General features: G+C 42.2%; 1 protein-coding gene across 1 annotated transcript in view; it reads right to left on the reverse strand.

The window, feature by feature from the left end:
* RYR3 (ryanodine receptor 3) overlaps nucleotides 1-22,534 on the reverse strand; it is a 504,534-nt gene that overhangs the window by 281,742 nt on the left and 200,258 nt on the right. Inside the window, exons 4-5 of the mRNA XM_045822230.1 lie at nucleotides 21,913-21,921; nucleotides 957-1,027 (exon numbers count right to left, since the gene is read on the reverse strand). Of these exons, the coding sequence (XP_045678186.1) occupies nucleotides 957-1,027; nucleotides 21,913-21,921 (80 nt within the window). The remainder of the gene's footprint in view (nucleotides 1-956; nucleotides 1,028-21,912; nucleotides 21,922-22,534) is intronic.

The raw sequence follows: 22,534 nt of genomic DNA on the forward strand, positions 1-22,534 counted from the left end.
CAGCAGGAGAATGTTAAGGCAGAAAAGGTCAACTTCTTACCAGTGCTCAGGAAAAGAAATGCTGCAATAAATAAATTATTTAAGAGGCAGCTTCTGCTCCTGCTGCCAATTTGATAGTTCAAGCATTGAGATGAACTTTGCAGTATGCTGCAGGTGTAAATGTGTGGAAGTGAAGTCTTGAATGAATGTAATAGTTTTCCATTAGGGCCAGAGAAAGAACACCAATGTCACTTAAACTAATGGGTGAAAACAATATATGTAGGGCTGGGAGTAAATGTATCAGAATTGCACATATTACAGTTGACTGAGATTACAAGGATTCTCCTTAATACTCCCCGCCAAAGATCTGCAGTATATGTATTTTACAAATTCATTTAAAACTTGAAAAAAATTCAAGTTACATAAGTCATCACCATTTGGGTTCATTGTGATTCTAGATCCCTAATTAATTATACCTGGATCAGCTGTCTCATGCCTCTGGACTAACAAATTATGTTCAAGTTCTTCCAGGATTGAAGGTGGTGGATACCAATCCACTTCCTTCAGCTAGCAAAGAGTAGAAATTTCACAAAATCTTACTTGATTGATTTTTCTTCTATGCTAGTTGTCCTTGTGCACTCAGGAAGTCAGTTATCCCATAGTTTGTGTGGTCAATGTGACACATCTTTACTGAGCACTCAGTGTGTCAAGGTACTGTACTCAGTGGGATCACAGTCCTTGTCCTCATGGAGTGGGGAGGTGGGTGGTTGGATATTATGCAAATGCAAATAAGTAGTTACAAATTCAGGTAAGTTGTAAGGAGAAGCCAAGACAATAATGTGCTACAATTATCTACATTCCATATGACTCCTGATGTTAACTTGATCTACACATTTGCTGGTTTCCTGTGCTTTTTTCCCTCCTTTCCCTTTCCCCTCCTCTCTGAATGGTGAAAGTGGACACCCCAAGGTACTTACCATTTCACTAAAGGAGTGTCGCAGGAGAATCGCATGGCCATATAGCAGAGTCCTGTGCCCACCCCCTTGTGCTGCCTGTGGGGGAGGAGGAGAAGGAAAAAGTCAGTGCAAGCCAGGCTGTGGCCTCTCTCAAAGCAAAGCAGCGCAAGAATTCTACAAGACAAACTACAAAGAAAAGACACATTGCAAAGCTCCCAAGGAATTCGTTCTAGAAGAGAGTGGCCAGCCTACGGGCGGGGGAAGACTTGCGACCACAGTCATGCAACATCCTTGGGAGAGGGGGTGTGGGGCCAAACCTCTTCTCCAAAGTGGCCCCTGTCTGGGTTCAGCAGGAACCCAGAGCTGTTCTACAAGAGCAGCATGGAGGCGAGAGAGGTACTGCTTACCTTCCTTTGAAACTTCTCAGAAGCATTCAGAGTGAGAGAGAGAGAAACACATGTGATGTAACTACAGCCCAGCGAGAGAAAGGCAGCTTGGGGGCAGGTGTATGGTCACGTTCTGCGCCTTGTGGTCTTTTCCCCTCAAGGCTCTTGTGCCTTCTACCCACTCACTGAAATGGGACCCGTTCACCCAAATCTCACTGAGAGATACTGTGGCTGTTCACTCCGGGGCAGCCCAACGGAAGCAGAGGGAGGCATGGGAGAAGAGGCAGCTCACCATAAAGCCACTGGAGCCTGCTTCCTACTTTTTCCCTTAGTCTGATTTACATTCAACTATCCCAACTAAATATGATATGAGATAAAACTACTATTAATCCAGCTATAGATGAGTAGGTAATATGGAAGACTGAATCTACAGAAAATTCTAGAATATTTTGGCATCAATATTTTCAACCTTTTACCTAAATCTCTCCCTGTCATGTTAACTAGCCCTCAGAGACAAATTAGTTTGATCACACACCCCTTTTAGGAAAATATATTTGCACATAGGCCCTCATCCCTAAATACACTCAAAAAGAGAATTCAAAGCCTGTGATTAAAATTAATCATAAAGAGAAATTATAGCATTTTTCTTTTTCCTTCTATACACCAAGGGAATGCCTTATGTAGCGCACTGTACTTAGAGCTACAGACCCAGAGCCCAAGGGGCTGGTCTGAGGTTCTGCCCCTCTCCTGCATTCGCCCTCCACTGGAGCCTTGGGCAACAGAGGGAAAGCCAGTGGTGTGGGGAGAAGGCAGAGGTTTGGATAATGAAGTCTGGAGTAATTTTATTTCAACTTCATTTGGATTAACAGAATCACTCTGTCAAAGAGATGACTTTTAATGTCATACAACGGACCTAAGAAAAAGGATAAATGTGGTATCAGGTTTTTAAAAAGCTGATAACTATATATAACTCTCTGTGTGTGTCTAACTATATATAACTGGCTATGGAGATATTTAAATGCTCTGCAGATTTTAGTATTATGGAGGAATTAAATGTTCTTCACAATATTTCCAAATTGCTTGCAATAATTTGATCTAACTTTAGTTCCTGTGTTTACAATATAAATGTGTTAACAACTTACATTAAAATTAGTCATACTAAATAATTTTCACAACTTGTCAGTCCAGCTGATATTTTCACTGTACATTTTTGTATTATTCAAATTGACGACTCATGATGGCTTATGTTGTGGGTGTATGCTCCCAAAACCAGCCCCATGTCTCAACGGAGCTACAGACTGAATGATTGTTTCCTAGTGTTGACTATGGGTCACAACGTTCTCCAGTTCATCTTCATTTCTATCAACTTGGTAAGTAATCATAAGTAAAGAGTCAAGAGTCGCTGACCCCAAAAGGCGGCTCCGCAGAGTTTGCGCTCCTCCCCTTCTCTGGTTCTGCTGGAAACATCTGGTACCCGAGTCCTTTCCTGTGGTGACAACTGGGATTGAATGGGACATCACGGCCCTGGAGGTTTCCTCACCTCCTGACTCCCCTTCCGTTAAGGCAGTGTTTCTTAGAAGCTGGTGTGTGTCTGCTGTTATAACACAGATGGCCAACCCCATTCCACAGCATCTGTCTCACCAGGCTTGGGGTGGAGCCTGAGAACTTGCATTTCTAACAAGGTCCTGGGGACCCGACCCTGATGATGCTGCTGGCCCAGTGGCCACAGTTTGAGAACCACTGCTGTAAGGAGTGATCAGACTTCATTGCTGGAAGGGGGATCAGTGTAGAGGATTCTTCTCTACTGAAGTTTTGATCATCGCCGTCCTCGTGACAGCTACTGCTGGGCACGCACTGTGCGTCAGGTGCTTTATGTGCCATCACAGCTTATTCTCATAGCCCTTCAGTGAGAGACGTTGTCTGCATTTCAAAAGTGAGGAATCGGAAGCTCTCAGAGGGTGTCTTGCCGTATGTCACACAGCTGGATATGGTGCTGGAAGAACTGAAGTCAGAGTTGACTCTAGAATGTGAGCTCATTTTGCTCCACTTTTCATAATATATTCATTCCCCTACTGTGTGCAATACCATGCACAAAGCACCAGGAAACTAGGATACAAAGATATATCCTCAGCTCCTCAGTGATGGTGAATTCATATAGCTGGAATTACATGAGCTCTAATTATACAGCAGGCATGGAATTACACTAAGTGTTGTATATGAATCAACTCATTTTATCTTCTTAATTAGTGCTGGGAAGTAACTATGGTAATTATCTCCATTTAACAGCAACACAAACTGAGGCTTAAAGACATGAAGTAATTTACTTAAAGTTGTACAGGTTCCAAGTACAGGGTTGGGATTTAACAAAGATGAGCTACTTAACTTTACGTTACATTGTGTCCTGTATAGTCTGGTCAGGGAGATAAGACTTGTGTATTAAAAAATCATAGAAATAGAAACAACATGTCTGGTAAAAGAGTTGAAAAGACACAGAGCATTGGGGTACAGCGAGAGGGTAAAGAGGGTGTTAAGGAAGAGCTTTATTGAAAAGGTAGACCATAACATTCATTCTGCTGGGACCGCTGACATGTAACGAGAGTGAGAAAGAGGGACTCATGTGGGCGAAGGCCTCGAGGTGGAAGAGAATGAAGTGTCCATGGGGACTAGCAGACATGTATTTCACTGATCAGTGTTGGGGTCAATAAAACAAAAACAGTTGGAAACAAGTCAGGACACAGATGCTGGGAGGTCACATTATGGAGTGCTCTGACACACTGTTCTATTGCTAAGGGGACACTGGTGTAGGTTTTTGAAAGGAGAGTGTCACAATCAAAACTGTACATTCGGGAGATAACCCTGACTACAGAGTGGTTGGTAGACTGGAGGTGTTAAACCCTAGGTGCAGAGAAGATCATTCTCTCACTCAATTTCCACCACAACGTAAGGAGAGTGTGGACATCAAAAATCTTGGCGTCATCCTTTACTCCTTTCTCCCTCTCATCACACTCCACAGTCAATCCAAAGCCCCTTTGGTGCCACCTTCAAAATGTGTGCTGTGTCTAGCTACTCGGCACCCCACTGCTACCAGTCTAGTCCAACCTACCGCCCTGTCTCACCTGGACTCTAATCACAGCTCCAACTCTGCTTCTGGCTGCGCCCTCCCTGTTTTATATTCTGAGTTAATATGGCAGCCAGAGCATCCTTTTAAGACCACTGATCACATCACATTATTTTCTTGCTCAACCCCCCAACCTCCCATGGTTTCCTTCACATTTGGAAGTACAACATCCTCACCATGGCCTCCAAGGCCCTGCATTAGGAATTGGCAAATTTTCTCTGTCAAAGACCAGACAGTATCAGGTCTTACATTTAGGTCTATAATTCATTTTGAGTTAATTTTTGCACATGGGAACAAACAGTAGTCTAGTTTCATTCTTTTGCATGTATTATTTAATTATGCCACACCATTTATTGAAAAGTTTTTCTTTTCTCCACTATGTTTTTGGCTCCCAAGAAGATATAGAAATGGCCAACAGAAATATGAAAAGAATCTCAACCCCATGAGCTATTAGGGAAATGCAAATCAAAACTACAATGAGATACCACCTCACATTTGTTAGAGTGGATTTCACCAAGACAAGTAACAACAAGAGTTGGAGAGGTTGTGGAGAAAAAGGCACCGTCATTCACTGCCGGTGGGGATACAAGCTGATACAGTCACCATGGAAACAGTATGGAGGCTCCTCAAAAAATGAAGAATAGAGTTACCCTATGACCCAGCAACCTGTATTCTGGGTATCTGCCCAAAGGATTTGAAAACATTTATTTGCAAAGATATATGCACCCCTATGTTCATTGCAGCATTATTCCTGGTGGGCAAGACATGCAAACCACCAGTGTCCTTCGACAGCTGATTGCTTAATGAAGATGTGGTGCAGATATACAACGGAACACTACTCAGCCATAGGAAAGGATGAAGTACTGCCATTGGTGACCACATGGGTGGACCTTGAGAACATCATGCTAAGCCAGACAGAAGAAGTCAAGAACCATATGAATTCACCCATATGTGGGATATAAAACTGAAAGCAGCAAATTGACAAGTAAGAAAAGCAAACTCACAGACACAGACAACAGCATGGTGGTCTGCGGGGGGAGGGAAGGTGGGTAAAGGTAGTAAGGGTAAAGAGGCCACATATATCCTAGCAGAAGATGATTTAACTTTGGGTGGTGAGCACACAATGCAATATACAGACCATGTATCATAAATCGTACACTTGAAACCTATATAATCTTATTAACCAATGTCACCCCAATAAACCTAATTAAAAATAAAATGGGAAAGATGAACATAAAAAAGTTAAGTACAAGGACCAGATTGTAAATATTTTAGGTTTGACAGGATGCGTATGGTCTTTCTTACAGTCTGCTTTTTTATTTTAAACAAGTTTTTCTAAATATAAAAGCCATTTTTACCTAGAGATTCTATACATAAACAGGCCATAGGCTGGATCTGGCTCCCTGGTTGTCCTTGCAGCCCCACTTGATCTGGTTCTCTCCACCTCTGTGACTTCACCACCTACCAGGTGCATTCCCCGTCAGTCCTCTGCTCCTGCCTCATGGGCCTTCCTCTGTCCGTCACACATGCACGCTCTACTGCAGGGCCTTTGCACACGTTTCCCTCGGCCTGGAATGCTCTTCCTCCAACATTCCCCTGGCTCATTCCCACACTATTTTCAGTTCTGTGCTCAGATCTCTTATTAAAGAAGTCTTCTCACATTGCGCTTTCTAAAAGAACAATCACCCCCAGCTGGTATGGCCAGGTAGATTGAGTGCCAGCCTGCAAATCAAAGGGTCACTAGTTCGATTCCTAGTCAGGACACATGCCTGGGGCACAGGCCAGGTCCCCAGTAGCAGACACATAGAAGGCAACCACACATCGATGTTTCTCTCTCTTTCTCCCTCCCTTCCAGTCTAAAAATAAATAAATAAAATCTTTAAAAAATCATATTTACTCTCATTTTCCTGCTTTATTTTTTCCTCACAGAATTTTTCATTAGCTAATATGAATTCGTGCTAGTTTCAATGTGCATCCACCCTCCCTACCCATGGACATAAGTGGCATGAATCTTTGATGTGTTCTCTGCCACATCAACATCACTTTCATCAGTGCCTGGCAAATAGGAGGCACTGACTTTCCTATTCATATTCATTTTTCCTGAATGAATAAATAACAACTGGAGTAAGTGGTCTTCTTGTCTCCTTTTTACAATGGGAAAAGAGAGACTTTCCCATGGTCATCTTGTGAGCTTGAATTTGAATTTGGGTCTAAGTACAAATTCCACCCTTCCTGCTATTTGATGCTAATTCTGGAATTACACCCCAGAAGAAGACTGCACGGGTCTGTTCACAAGGAGGATGCAGACACCTAGACCACGAGGCTTCCCTGGGAGGGCAGTCCTGCTTCTGCCACGAGTGACCTTGGCCGCAGTCACTGGCAGGAGGAGGATATTTCGTAGGGCCTCACAGGATGGGGGTGGAGCAGGGCAAAGCTGGTGAAGTGCCCTGATGCCAGGTCCAGAGGAAAAATGCTCCATTAGGTCATTATTTCAGTCATCTCACCAGTAATTTCAAAATTAATTCTGTCACTGACATTTCTTTTGGTGGTTCCTGGAGGACACTGCCTCCTAGAAAGATAAACCTGATATAGCAACAAGGAGGAGGGGGAATGTGGCTTCTCTCCAGGCACACATACATGTCTCAAGGCTGTTCGATCTGTACACTGCCTTCTTTTAATAATCTGAAGCCCTAAATTCCACTTTGGGGGTCCCAGGCCCTAGGAAGACTCCTTGCTGAATTTATCACAACCTGTGAGAGCTGTGGGGGCCGCCTCACTGGGGGCACTTGTGAAGCATGGCATCACTGTCTGGATGTGCGTCTGCACTTTCATCTTCCTTTCCCTCCTGACCCCACTTCTGTTTCAGTCTTTGAAGTCAACAAAGAAAGAAAGAAGCCTTTCTAAAAAGTCACAGGGTGGCATTTCCTGAACATGCTAGAGGCCCTTTATATTGCCCAGGAGGCTTACTTTGACACAAGTGACAACTAAATAATAATGATGCCATATAGTAAAAAAAAAAACAAAACAAAAACCAAACCAAACCAAAACAAAAACACCCCAATAATACCGAGTAACACTGTTTCTACTGAAACAGAAGCAAGCAACCTAGTATTTTCAGTTAGAAAACATAATGGAAGGTTCTCTTCATGACTGCTACAAGATAATACATTTTCAGGAATTTACTTGGATGATGAGCTAAACCTTTAAAATAAACCCAAGCTAAACGTTTAAAATGAAATGGCAAACCTTTATTCTATAAAATGAAACATGATTTGGTGGTATTCTCATTGTTATAGAATGAGAATACTAGTAATATTTGTAAATGCTAGTTCTCCTAAATTTAACTTACAGATTTAATGCAGTTTTAATAAAAATTCCAATAGGGTATTTTGCAATTGAACAAAATTTCTATAAACTTAAGCTGGAAATATAAACAGTAAGCAGCAAAATTCATTCTGGCAATGGTTCAAAAAGAAGACTGTAGCACAATATAGGCAGCCCATAACCAAATCTAAAATGTAGCAAACAATAAAGCAGATTTTTAGTACAATGGGGGAAGGCAAGATTATTAAACAAAACTCTCTATGATATGTAGATAGCAAATCAGAAAAGCATTCAGTAAGACCCACAGGAAATATAAAAGATAGATTCTGGATGGATAATAGAGTTAAATATTTCATTTTAAAATTAAATTCTAAAACAAGTATCATGTAATAAACAGTCCACATTCCTCTCTCTACAGACCTAATGCTTATCCATGCTTTGAAGTACAGATGAACTGGAAGGAAACAAAAGGCAGATTGTAGCAAGATTATGAAACTTCAGAACAATGGATACATCAACATTTAATAGACTACATAAATTCTTTGTATCACTTTAACAAAAGGGGTAACATTGAAATATAGGGGGAGGAAAGCATCAAATAAACATATAGGTAAAGAATGAGTATGTGATTCATATCAGGAATAAAATGAAAATATATGGAAGAAGTTTTATCTCCTCTAGTAATGAAAGGAATGACAATTAAAGCAACTTTGATATATCATTTTCCATCAACTGAATTTGCAAAAATGAGGGAAAAAACCCTAATGTTGTCAGAGTTGCAACTCAGCTGGTATGTTCCAATATAAGGTGACACTGAGTAAAACTCTTTCACAAAGCAATATCAGAATATATAAAAGAGCCCTAAGAAGTTCATAATCTTTACTGTAGTAATTCTATTTACGGGAATAACTCAAGAGTAGGGGAAAAAAAAGAGTGCATACTGTTGTGATAAGAACATTATAATGGGGACAAATAAGAACCTGGAAAGAACCTAAATATCCAAAAGAAAAATATTATCTAGTAAATCACTGGCTCCTTCAGGATGTTCTATCTTGCAACCATTAAAGACAATAATTACAGGGGCTAATGGAAGCACAAAGTGTTTGTGATACACTGCTGTGATAAAGGCAGAATGCAAAATGCCTTCCACAATTTTATTTATGCAAGAGTGATAAAAAAACCCTATAAAAATGAGTATAGTCATTTAGTTGGTTGCAGAACTGTTGGATTTTTCCTTTTCTGAATTTGTCTTTGACACTATTGCCACATGATTGTTTTAACAAAAAGAATACATGTATGTGGAAGGCAACAGCATGCTGCACGTATTCCAGGGAAGGGAGAGCCACGGAAGTGTTTTGTCTCCTGGTTAAAACTTCAGTTGCTCAAGGTGTGATTACTTTGCTGGAGTCCTCAACAAACGACTTCACCTGCCTGAAAGGTGGCTGACAATGCTTATCTAGCATGCCTGCTCTCAGGCATTGACTGCAGAGTCTCACCCCACCCTGGTGTTGAATGGAAACCCACAGAGGCAGCTTTTACCCAAGATAGCTCTGATGCCCTTGGAGCTCCCTCAGGCCCAGCTGCAGACTCTGTAGGGAAAAATCACTTGCCACCAGGAGTAGTCATGCTTGGATCCCAAATGCCCTGTCTCTTCTGACCGACATTTGGGGACCTTCCACCTGGGACCCCATCCTTGTTCCTGGAGACTTGGGTTCTAGCCTTTTCCATGCCTCCTAAGGCTGCCTCCCCAGCTGTCAGATTGCAAGTCCTCATCTTCCTGCTACTAAAGGCCATACCCACTCTGGCCAAACTCCCAAGACCCCACACCCAGTCACCCCACTTTTCTCAGAGGGGTGAACAGATGGGGCTCTCCAGCTGAAAGGGCACTGAAGGAACTGAGGGGGCATTTTCCACACCAGCCTTGGATTATAAACTCATAGTAACAGACAATTTTTCCTCCTTAATAATGGTTAAAGCAGCACACTGGAATTTAGAAGGTGTCATCCAGGGGTGGGGGGGACACATGCATGGATTAGTTTGACTTGTGATTTGGAGTCAGAACCAGGGACTATGAGAAAAGAAATTCAATATGCGTGTTCTAGCCACCCTAATTCCCTTACTATGTGTGGGATCCTGGAAAAACCCAATGTAGGACACTAGGCCCCTGTCTTCACCCCCTTTTCTGGATCAAATACTCAACTCTTCAGCTAGGTAATCTCCAAGTCCAGCTTTTCCTGGGCTCCCCATCCTGGGACATAACAACACTGAACAAGTATGAAGTGTCTTTTTAAATTTGACGCTTTGATTTTCTACATGCAGTGGGATGGTTAGTATAGACCTAAAGCTCTTACTCAGAGGTTCCTGAGCCATTGGCTACGGAAAGCTGCGCCATCAGGATGAAATGCCCTGGAGGAGTTTCCTCAGTCAGAAACCCTTCTAGTGACTGTGGGGCAACCCAACCAGGAAAGTGCAGGCCCTTATGATAAATGCACTTGAAAGGAGCCTGGGTTCTTGGCATCCTTCATGGGCCTCTTGGGGTATCATTAAAAACTAAAATTATGAAATAGAATTTTAATGAAGTTCAGGAAAGAGGTGGAAGGTGTGGCAGCTGACAGCCCACTCCCCCAATTTCAGTGATCATCCAAGTCTCCCCAGTTGCCTTACTAAAAAGAAGGGCCCACATGTCAGAGACTACAAGGCACAATAGGACCCCACAGAGAACAGGCTAAGTCTGCTTGACAGAGGGCCTATGGCAGCCACTGCTCCCTCGGCTGCTGTGCTCTTGCTTCAAGGTCAGCAGGGTGACCTTGACTCCAGGAACCCCACCTCCCACTCCCCATCACTGTTTATCACAGGAACAGACCATGGGATGCTCCAAACACTGCCTACAGAGATAGGCTCTCCTCCTCTCTTTCTTTCATTTTTAACAAGGGAAAATAAGCAAAATCAAATAATCCAACCACTCACCACTGAAGGCCAAATTTACCATTCCCAGGGTTTGTAATTCGTTGAATTCAGCCAACTCACCTTCTTGGAAGCATTCAGAATTATTTATCCCAGTAAGAAGATTCTGGAAATCCTATTTTTGTTTATGTCATTAATTGCACAGCCATAAGGAAGTATCTCAGGACAAAAGGATAAAAGGCCAGAGCCTGATGTAAGAAACTGGAAGTTCTGGGTCATGAGTGTCATCTTTAGCAAGGATCTGCACAGCAAGAAGGAATTCCCTCCCAGGAGGATATCCACATTTCTTCTGGGCTCTAGACAATCCAAATTTGACAGAGGAAGAGTTCCAGGCCCAAGAGAGATGGCTTCTCTTTTGCACAGATTTGGCCCACTGGGCAAGGAAAATCTAGAGATGGTTCAGATGAATTAATTAGGGATAGTGGAGGTGACTCCGAGTTCACTGTTTCCTGTGAACCCTTGAATGCACAGCTGAAGACAACTGAGGAATTTCCTGTCAGTTCTTTAAAAATAAGAGCTTCTGATCTATGAAAATGATAGACGTGTGCAACCTTTTTCCTTCCCTCTTTCCCAACCTGTGGTACTTAGGGAATGAGTTAAATGGCTTTTGGAGGTAGGCCTGGGATTTCTTTCAAACCCTAATTCTGACACGGGAGCTAAACATTCTCCAATGAAGGAACAAAGGTGGCTGTTGGGATGCCTCTAAATTGAGCACAGGTTCATTCTAGATGCATCTGCGCTTTGCTTTGAAAGTAGAGGCCACAGGGAAACGATACAGCCAGAGTGGCAGCTCTAACATGTGTTTGTGATGGTCTCTTTGAAAAGAGCAAATTGGCAGGAGGTATTTGTCAGTGTATGACATTCAGCTTGATGACAAGTATACTTTGGAAAGAGGTAAAGCAATTATTTTCTTCTCAATTAATTTCCCTCTTCCTCCCAGATTTCTAAGAAACTGACATTGCCAAGTTCATTCTTTACATAACAGAACCCTGTCAGCCAGATTTGTCTTCCAGTCATTGCTCTAGCTTTCATCTGAACCTCCCATACTCATCAGGCTTCTGATGATGTGGTGGACCAGTGGCCACATAGGACCAAGACTTAGAACTCTGCCCAATCATTTCCTTTCACCCAAGGTAAAAAAATATATATAATGAGTATTTTCTACAAAGTGTTTAACACATGAAAGTTCAGAATACCTTGACCTGAAAAATCAGACACTGTCTCTAATTGATTATCTCTCTGGGAAAAAACTCACTGTTGCTCTGGCCAGGTGGTTCAGTTGGTTGAAGCATCATCTCATACAACAAAAGGTTGTGGGTTCAATACCTGGTCGGGGCACATACCTACATTGTGGGTTTGGTCTTTGGTTGGGGTGCATATGAGAGGCAACTGATCGATATTTCTATCTCTCTCAAACAATAAATACAGTCCTGGATGAAGATTTAAAAAATTCATTGCTCATTCTGGGGATAATAAAATAGGAGTATGATTTTTATTTCTATCATAAAATTGTTCTTGAGTCCTACTGTACACAAACAAGCTTACCTATGTGGGCTATAAGGGAAAAAATGAACTTGATTATAATTTTTTGTTTGACCATCCTTCCTCTCTCCTGCACTCTTCAGCCTATTTCTCCTCTCTCCTGGATGTCCTTTGTCAACATAACTTCTCTTTCTTTCAATTCTCTAACCTTCTTTGTTCTGTTCCCAATCATGGTCTTGTTGGATAGTGATCAATTCATCCTGTTCTCTCTATATCCACATAATAAGGTCAGAGCCAAGTTTATATTTCCAAGAAAGAGAAATAAATGAATGCCTGATCTTTCCTTGAAGTATATGAAGTGGCCTTGGGTGGAGAGGCAAATTCTCAGAGATCTGTGTATGTGTGGGCCTGGAGATGGATAAGAGGACAGTTACTCCTGTCCACGGACCATATGCTGCTTGGAGGGCAATTAAATGATTTTTCTGAACCTCTCATAGGCTGATTCTCTACAGAAGTGGTTCTCAATCCCCACTAGCCATCAGAATCATTGGTGTAGCTTTAAAAATGAAAGCAAAGCAAGAAAAAACAAACAAAAAAACTATAGCCCAAAGCCTGGGCCATTTCCCTAAGATCCTCACTTGGTTCCTGTGTGATGAGACCTGGGCTCCCAGGTAACTCAGGTGCATGGCCAGGCTTTACAGCCACCCCTCTAGGACTTCCCCAGCCACAATGGACCTTTCATTCAAGTAATAGGTATGATGCTTACAGTCAGCAGGTGCTTCTCTTTTCTCAGAACCACCTCTGTTCTGGGCCAGAGACTGATTATTTCTCCAGAACCCCACTGAAGCAAAGAACAACTCTGGTTGCTTCCCCTTGACCTTGGTGGCTCTAGAACTAACATTGGACCCTGTTTCTCTTTTAGCTCTGTTGCCACAGATGGGACAGGTGGAAAGACACAACTTTCTCTGTAAAATCTCAGTGGTAAGGGCTCTAGACAATCCAAACTTGACAGAAGGGGAGTTCCAGGCCCATCGTAATCACCCCGAGACCCACCCATCTTTCTGGCGTATGAAGGTCTGCTGCCTTAGCCATAGCCTGGACTTTGTCTCATCAGTCTGTACTCTATAGGGCTGGAAGGAGACAGAGTTGATGGCAAAAAGCAGAGCAGGTTAGGGGAAGGAGCTTTCACTTTTCTTCTCTTACTACTTGGTCACCCTTCCCCCATCAGTCCATTCTAATCTTCTGTTCTCACTCTGGTTTCTGTGTCCCCAGCTCTTAGTGGTACTCTTCTGCATTCTGCTTTCTTTCTTACAATATTCTACTTTCCTCTCCGCCTGCAAGGTGAGTGTCTTTCAGAGTTGTCAGGATCACCTAACATTGGCAGTGCTATTCACATAGCTGCTTTCAAAAGCCTACTCTTCAGAGGCCTCACTCAGGTCTAAGTGTTCCTGCAAACAACTAGCTCTTCAGTCAAAGAGAAAAATAAAAGTTTTTAAATGCCTCCTCTGCTGATCTGTGAATGGAAACTGGGACCTGTACAGAGCAAGCACCATCCGATATATTTTCTCCCCATAGTGCAGGAAGTAAACTCATCACACTGACAATGGGAGGATAACCTACTGGGACTGATAGTTAAACCCAACTTCCCCTGAGCTGCAAGAAACCAGAGCAAACTTTATAGATAAAGAGAAAAAGGCACATTAAAATTAGCACTTGCTATCTCTGTGGGGAGGAGGAGAGAGGCTCAGAAATACTGAGTATGGTTCACAATTTGAAAAAAATAACCAAAGAGTAAACAAAACTAAGTTTCAGTAGTACTGATCCTTGCTTCCTTCAATGGTTGAAAAAAATGAATAAATCCCTTCCCAGTGGGGTTGGTAGCTACCATGAGTATAATGTGACAACTCAGTACTGAAAAGAACATTGCAAATAATGAATTATCTGAAAAGGAAATAAAGAAAACAATCCTGTTTACAATAGCATAAATGATAAAATACTTAGCAATGAATTTAGCCAAGTAGGTGAAAGATATTTATAATGAAAAATACAAGACATTAGTAAAAAAAATTGAACAAGACACAATAAATAGATATCCTGTGTTCATAGATTGGAAGAATTAATATTGTTAAAATCTCCATACTACCCAAAGAGATATATAGAGTCCATACAACCCCTTTCAAGATTACAAAGGCATTTTTTTATGGAAGTAGAGAAACCACTCCTAAAATTTTAATTGAACTACAAAGGACCCCAGATAGCCTAATCAATCCTGAGGGAAAAAAGAACAAAGCTGGAGGCATCACACTTCCTGATTTCAAATTATATGATAAAGCTATAGTCGTCAAAGCAGTATGGTATTGGCATAAAAACAGACACACAGGTCAGTGGAAGGAATTGAGAGCCTAGACGTAAACCCATGAATATATGGTCAACTAATATTTCACAAGAAAACAAAGAATAATACCCAATGGAGAAAACACAGTTTCTTCAAGGAATGGTGCTGGGAAAATTGAACACTTACATACAAAAGAATGAAACTAGACTCCTATCTTATACCACTCACAAAAATCAACTCAAAATGAAATAAAGATTTGAACATAAGACCTGAAGTCATAAAACCCTTAGAAGAAAACATATGGAGAAAGCTTCTTGACATGGGTCTTGGCAATGATTTTTTTGGATGTAACACCTAAAGCAAAAGCAACCAAATCAAAAATAAACAAGTGGGACTACGTCACACATAAAATCCCTGCACAGCAAAAGAAACTATCAACAAAATGAAAAGGCAATCTACAGAATGGGAGAAAATATTTGGAGATCACATATATAAGGGGTTCAGTATACAAAATATATAAAAAGAGCTCAGAGAACTCAATAGCAAAAGAATCCCAAGTTAACAAAAAAAGGCCAAATGACCTGAATAAACCTTTTTTACAAAGAAGACAAAAAAATAGCCAAGAAGTAAATGAAAAGATGCTCAACATCAGTAATCATTAGGGAAATGCAAATGCAAACCACTATGAGATATTACCCCAGGCCTGTTACAATGGCTACTATCAAAAAGATAAAAGATAATAAATGCTGGAGAAGATGTAGAGAAAAGGGAACACTTATGCATTGTTGATGGAAATGTAAATTGTTTGAGCCACCCTGGAAAATGATATGGAGGTTGCTCAAAAAAGTAAAAATAGAGCCAGCATATGAGTCAACTATTCTGCTCCTGGGTATTCAACCAAAGGAAATGAAAATACTATGTCAACAAGATATCTGCACCCCCATGCTCATTGCAGTATCACTTACAATGGCTTACACTTGTAAGCCAATCACTTACAAGTGATTACACAATCACTTACAATCTGTCAACAGAAGAACAGATAAATAAAATGTGGTTTTGCTATATAATGGAATCTTCAGCCACAAAAAAAATAAGGAAAACCTGCCATTTGCAAAAAGACTAATGTACCTTGAGGTCATTATGCTAAATGAAATAAGTCAAAGACAAATATTGTATCATATCACTTATATGTGGAATCTAAGTAAAACCCACACTCATAGAAAAAGAGATCATATTTGTGGTTACCAAGGGAGGGATGGGGATTGGGGGAATTGGGTGAAGGTGGCCAAAAGGCACAGACTTCCAGTGATAAGATAAAGAGGTGTAGGGATGTAATGTACCACATGTGACTATCGGGTATAGGAGAAAGTTGCTAAGAGAGTAAATCCTAAAAATTCTCATCACAAAAAAAGAAAAATTTTTGTAACTCTATGAGGTGGTAGATATTAACTAAATTTATTGTAGGAATCATTTCACAACATGTGTGTGTGTCAAGTCATCATGTAGTATACCTTAAATTTATATAGTGTTGCATGTCAATTTTCTCTCAATAAAACTGAAAAACAAACAAAGATACATTGTAGTTGGTCTCTGCTCCTTACACTGGGAGATACTGCTGCTGACTGTCAACAATCCTCATAGGCTCGAAGCAGCGAGGACATTCTCTAAGAGAGTCCATAGTATGACAGAGAGTCAGAGGGACTGGCTTGGGCCAGGGCAGCTGTAAAAAATCCTGGTGACTCATCACTGTAAGTAGCCAGTATGCATCTATAGCTCTTTATGTAGCCTGAAGAATCAAGGAAGATCTCCCTCAACACACTAAAAAACTGCCATGAAACCAGGGGACAGAAACCACTACAGCAGGCACTCCATAAACAGAGGACGGCATGGTACAGTAGAGCAGATGACCAAAGGAAATCTATTACCTTAAAGGGACACAGATTCCTTTCATACAGGGGGATACATTTGGAAAGACAAGGGTAAATGTGAGGAGACGTTGAGTGAGATTTGTTATTCATAAGAAAGAAAAATGCCAAGGTTTATTAATAAGATTAAAATGAAGTTACTGTCTTTTTTAAAAAGTGCACAATGAGTCCTCATGGACAAACAGGTGGGGGAAGGGATGGCAGAGCTGAGGAGCATTTTGCATTCCTGCCAGCACAAAAAAGTCAGGTGAAACAAAGAATCAGTTGGAATTGGACCTATTAGCAGGAATCAGCACATTAACTTATCACTTCTGGTTGCCTTGGGAACAGCTCAATCTAATAAAAGATTGCAAATGAAGTAAATAGTGTTAGAGGTGAAGCAATCATGGCCTAGGTAACTCTTCCTGGGGGAGAGACACAGTAAAGCCTTTAAAAGGCATTTGTGCCATAGGAAACAGCAAGTTATGAGACAAGGAATTGAATTCTGTATACACAGGTTAAGTGGAGACTGCATTCTGGAGAGAGCGCCCGGAGATACTGCGGTGCTATTGTTTCGTCCACCGACTGTGACGGAAATCAGTGCAGCTGATAATTCACGGATGTGTATATGCCTTTTGCCCTGTGCATCCAAGTGGCTGCCTGGAAGGAACAATGAACTGGGAAATGGCAGCTTCTTATCCTCCTGGGGACCAGGGTTGATTGTCTGGGGTCCGAGGTCTGTGGCTCCTACTGCTCAGACCGTTCTCCAGGTGAGGCTGCCTGGGTGGGCTGCCGGAATAGAACAGGGAGTCAATCACACCACAAAATGTATAACCCTGAGCAGAGCAGAGAGTCTGAAATGCTCGCCTTTGTTAAATAGTCACCCTCCATTTCCCCCACTGTTGGAATTTCTAGATTAAATAGGTGCAGAACATGTTATTGGGCCCATTTAAAGGCAGAGAAAGAACATGAATTTGAGATATTAAAACACGTCATTATTCCTAAAATCTGTGTAAATCCTAAAATTGGATCTTCACCAAGCAGAGAAGAGTCCCCATGAGCGTAGGACACATAAGGTGAGGCTGCTAGGGTTGTCCTGGGTGAGACAGTTCTACAGACTCTAGGACAACCTAGCCGCTGCTCTCTCCTCTGCCGCGGTGTCTCAAACTACGAGTGCAGAGTGCTGCATTAAGTTTTAGAGAATCAGCACCATAACTCTCTCTGCTTGACCGACTGAAGGTGCCTCAGTAATTACGATTCAGGGCCTGTATGCACTGATAAGATAAAAATCTGGAGATTTCTGTACTCAAGCAGCGATTTTGAAAATGTCGAATATCAAGTCATAAACTTTAGAAAATAAACAACTATTTGAAAGACATACACCTAGTTTTAAAAAAAAGTAATGCATCCAACTTACCTGCTAACATCTAACCGAAGGCATGAAAGGAGGTATTTTCAGGAGAGGCTCTGCCGTGGGTTTCCGCCACTGGCCCCACCCCCACCCACAGAACGGGGCTCAGGGGTGTCAGGAGAGGAAGACCTTCTCAAGTAAATTCCTATGGACTGTTCTTCAGCAGAAACCTGCATGGTGTTGGCTGCACTGACACTGGAACAGCTCTTAACTCCTTTAGAACATCATCCCTGGTCTCCTGCCCACTGGCCTCCACCATAAAAGCCAGTGAGCAGCAGAGAAATGGGGGCGGGAAGCACAGCGTCACATCCGTTATGAGAGGACAGCAGGTGATGCTTATCGACGTGCTGGCTCCACTTTCTTCTCCATAACCTAAACAGGGCACACCTGGCGCCTATCACCTCCAAGACCTCTCCTTCCAACACCAAGAAAGATGTGCATAATTACAACCACCTAGGCCACCAAATATTATCTGAGTTTCTTTCTTTCTCTCTCTTTCTCTCTCTCTCTCTTTCTTTTTCCTTCCTTCCTTCCTTCCTTCCTTCCTTCCTTCCTTCCTTCCTTCCTTCCTTCCTTCCTTCCTTTCTTTCTCTCTTTCTTTTTTTTGTAAAGCAACAGCTTTTAAGTCAAATCATGTGTCTAGTGCTTGGGTAAACTACTTAGAACATGGAGTTCCCACACTGAACATAAATAAGCCTCACTGTAACAAGTTCAAAAGCTGGTGCAATTTCAACAACAGGAGCAAAGTACCATCAACATAGTTACTATTTTACATTTTTTCCCAAAAGGCCATTTAAAAAAGGTAGACAGGAAGAAAGGAAGGAAAGCAAGCTGTTACCTACACTATCACTGTAATTTCCAAAAAAATAAATAAACCCCTCAAATTTATGTCCATTATACTATACTAAAAAAGACAATTGCAGAAAATAAAGAAAGTGTAGGAGACTGTTCTATGTGGCATGGGCCCAGCTCCCACTCAGAGATGCACAGGACCCACGCCTATGGATAGGTTCTCCCATGGAGAATCAGGCCTGCAATGAGGCTAGGCCACTATGAGTCTTGCTTTTTGCTAAAACTCCCTCCCTGAATTGAGGATATTTACTGCACAGTCACTTCCTAAAATCCATGCTAAACCCTCCAAGGATGAGTGTAACCGGTTCAACCACTTTTGCCTTTTCATTTGCAAATATTTCTCTTCTGTGATGTGATTAGCGGCATTGGCTCCTTTGTTTTCTGTAAAAGGTAACCACCCAAAGTGAACTTGTGCATAGTAAATGACGACCATCATGTAATGGGCGGAGAAACCCAATAAAGGCCTGTCATGGTGGAGGCCGTGGCTTTTGCTGCCCTTGAGAGAAAAGCCATGCTGTCCCTTTTCCTCCACTGGACTTGGTAGTCCATGTGAATGTCTCATTTCATCCATAATGAATCAGACACTGTGGGCCAGTGTCTGCATCAGCAAAGCAGACCTTCCCATTTATAAGTTAGCTTAATGAAACAAGTCCTACATTGTCTTTATTTTCCTCATTTCTCTGATGACTTTTGAATCTTTCCTCAAGGACAGACATTGGTCCTGGAACAGCGACTGGAGATGTTTAGGAGCATCTAATGTAGTTCAGAACCCACATTTCACAGATGGGCAGAACAAGGCCCAGAGCATGGCAGTGCCCAGGTCTGAATGCCTGGCTCCCACTAGTCCACCAGACTAGTTCCTTCCCACCAGAGCAACATCTCAGGACTGGGGACCAAGGCTCAGCACCAGCCTAAGAATCAGAAGGGTACCAGACTAGTTGCAGGAGGGTCATCTCCTAAGTTACATAAAGGTCTAACCACTATGCCATACACTTGATACTAATATTACATGGCAGTGATTTATAACTGGTATGCTGCAAAAAAATGTTAAAACATTCAATACCTGACTATTTAGTCAGGGGCACTGACCTCTTTTCTCTTAGATTGTCAGGTAAAAAAAAATGTTAACAGCCAACACAACAAGAGCCATGCAGTGTGAATGAATCAAAGTTATGTTTTGTCAGATCAGCAAAAGATCTATTTTTTGGTGTGCCACAGAATTGCAGTAATTAGTTTATGTGTGCCATGAGATGGAACAGGTTGAAAATCGCTATTATATGGGATGTCAACTGTAACCAGGGAAAAAACCAGCCACTGGAGATGCCAGGTAAAAACAGAAGCATTCTGGCCTCAGCTTCCTCTTCCCCTGCAGGTGGCTGTCTTAGCCCTCTGCAGAGCAGGGGCCCTTTTAACCTCATGGCCCCCTAATATTCTTGCTCTTATTCTTGCTCTCTTTCCATTGATGCCACTTGGCCATTTCAGGTCCTTCCATTTTAAAGCCAGACAGTAGTTACTACAGGGCTGTAGTGCTGGTCATAGGGATTTTACTCTTGTGACGGTGGGAATGCCAGGTGAGATCAGGGTTTCTTTGGCACCAACTTACTTTTTCTTTAGCAGAGTATCCAGAGAGGTGCTTTTGTTACAAAACAAACAAGGTGGGGGCCAAGGGCAATATACTATTACTGAAAGAATCCCCCAGGTCCGTTATGTCTGTCATCTATAGGAAAGATGTCTCTCAATGCCAGAGGTTCGTGAAAAGGAAAGGAAATGTTTATTTAATGCTATACAAACTTAAAGTAGTGACCTAATGTCTTCATCAAAATCCTAAAGTCCCTTAAAACAGCCACAAACACACACAGTCCTTCCTTCCCCTTTTGCCCAGGCTGGGGTACTGTATCTCAGGAAAGGAAATAGAAGTCCTTGGCTCAGGCAGCCTCCGGTTCTTCCCAGTGATCCGTCTTGATTGGGAGACCTTCCTGGGTTCCTGGCACCCTCAGCTATGTCGCCAGGATCTCTGCTAAAGCTGGGTGGTAGTTCCCCCTACTAAAATCTGCGGGGGTCCCCACTCTGGCAAAGGCATGTGGTCCTCTCTCCACTGCTCCAGCTGCGTGGTTCTCTCTCCTAGGGCCACAGGAGTCCCCACTCACCCAAAACCACATGCTTCTCTCCCTCAATGGCTGCCGTGTCTGGGTTTAAATCCCTGCACCAGTCTTCCTCTGCAGCCCCATTTCCGACTCCTCCCACACTCAGTTACACTTGCCAGTAATCTTATATTCTTCCAGCTTTACTGGGCTGCCATTGTGGGTCTGGGCAGGTGCGGCCCCATATCATGGAACCAATCTTCTCCAAGCTCCTATGCAGGCACTGTAACTTGAAGGACCTGCCCCCCGTCACATTTTGGGTGGGAGAGTCCCTTTCCATCCTCCTGGCCCAGAGCATGGCCACAGCTATTTAGCATATTTAAGTGACCAGCCGAAGGCTATAGGTATGTTAAATGGCTATGCCCATGGATTAGCTGCAAAGCTGTCAGCTGTACAAAACAGCCCTGCATGTTCTTGCTGTGTGTGCCCCTTCCCCCAACTCATACATGTGGGGGAAGGGGTGAAGACATCTTAAAATCTTCTGGACACCTTGAGTTCTGGACCCCATTTCAAATGCCCATTTGGGGTCTCCCCTCTTGGCTGCACCCTGTAACACTTTCATTAAACTTCCACAAGATGGAAATAAGTTGGAGTTTTTTCTAGTTCATTCAACATTCCTTACAAATATGTAATTTAAACTGGTAGCTTTTAGATGTAAATTACACAAAGGAAAAGCCTACCAAATAAACAGAATTTCTTGAATTCTAAAGGGGCTTCATTTGTAAGAGGTAAGCAGGTCTCTTAAAACAAAAGATTTCCCCCAAATTTAAATATCTTACAATTTAGGATTAAAGCATATTCCTAAAAGAGCAGCTGAGATCCATTTTTACATTCTTCCTCAAGAATAGAACTACTTACCTATTTAGTATACACTGGAGGAAGCTTAGATACCCTGATCTGTTCTCACTACTCTAAGAAACTTTAACAAAAATGTTTTCATTTCTTTGCAATTAATATGTGACAAACAAACAAACAAACAAACAAACAAACAAAAAAGCCCAAGAAACTGCTGGTTAGTTCAGCCACAGGGAAGATGCTCAAGCTTTCTAAGATGACTGACATGACTCTACTAAACGAGCGTCTGGATGTCCACGGCAAGAATGAAAAGCACTCCAGGGCTTGGGTTACAGTCACAAAGCTCTGTTATCACATTTGCCAAACACCACCAGGATCACACAGGCATATTGATCCTGAATACGAGGCACTGGTTTCAGAAGGAAAAGAATTTCACCAACGCAAAGGCAATTCCACTGAAGCTGAAGCACTATCTTCAGAAAGGGGGAGGGGATATTTGATAGAGTCTGGAGCTTTAAAAATTAACTCTGTGGTTTCTTTCCCTTGAAAATGCTTCCAGTCAGGACACGAAGAAATGTAAAAAGCTAGTTAAACTTAACCGTTATTCTTAACCGTTGAAATCAACATTTAATTCTTTCACTGGCTCACTTTGGGGATGTTGTGTGAGAAAGGGAACACAGCGAACTAGCTTTTTCCATTTTTCTTATGAATTCCAGCCTTGGGAAGAGCAGAGCTGGAGTTGCATAATAGCTCTGGGAAAGGTCTGAGGCACCGAGGAGCTCAGATGAAGGTAAGGCTGCACACTTGTCATCTCTCCAAGTCAAAACCTATGGCCATGGGCCACCTAGACCCCGTTCGGGGGGAAAGGAGAGACTTTTAAAAACAAT

The sequence above is a fragment of the Phyllostomus hastatus genome, unplaced genomic scaffold (assembly GCF_019186645.2).
Source record: "Phyllostomus hastatus isolate PE091 unplaced genomic scaffold, TTU_PhHast_1.1 phas_scaffold_501, whole genome shotgun sequence".
In the NCBI taxonomy this organism is placed as follows: domain Eukaryota; kingdom Metazoa; phylum Chordata; class Mammalia; order Chiroptera; family Phyllostomidae; genus Phyllostomus; species Phyllostomus hastatus.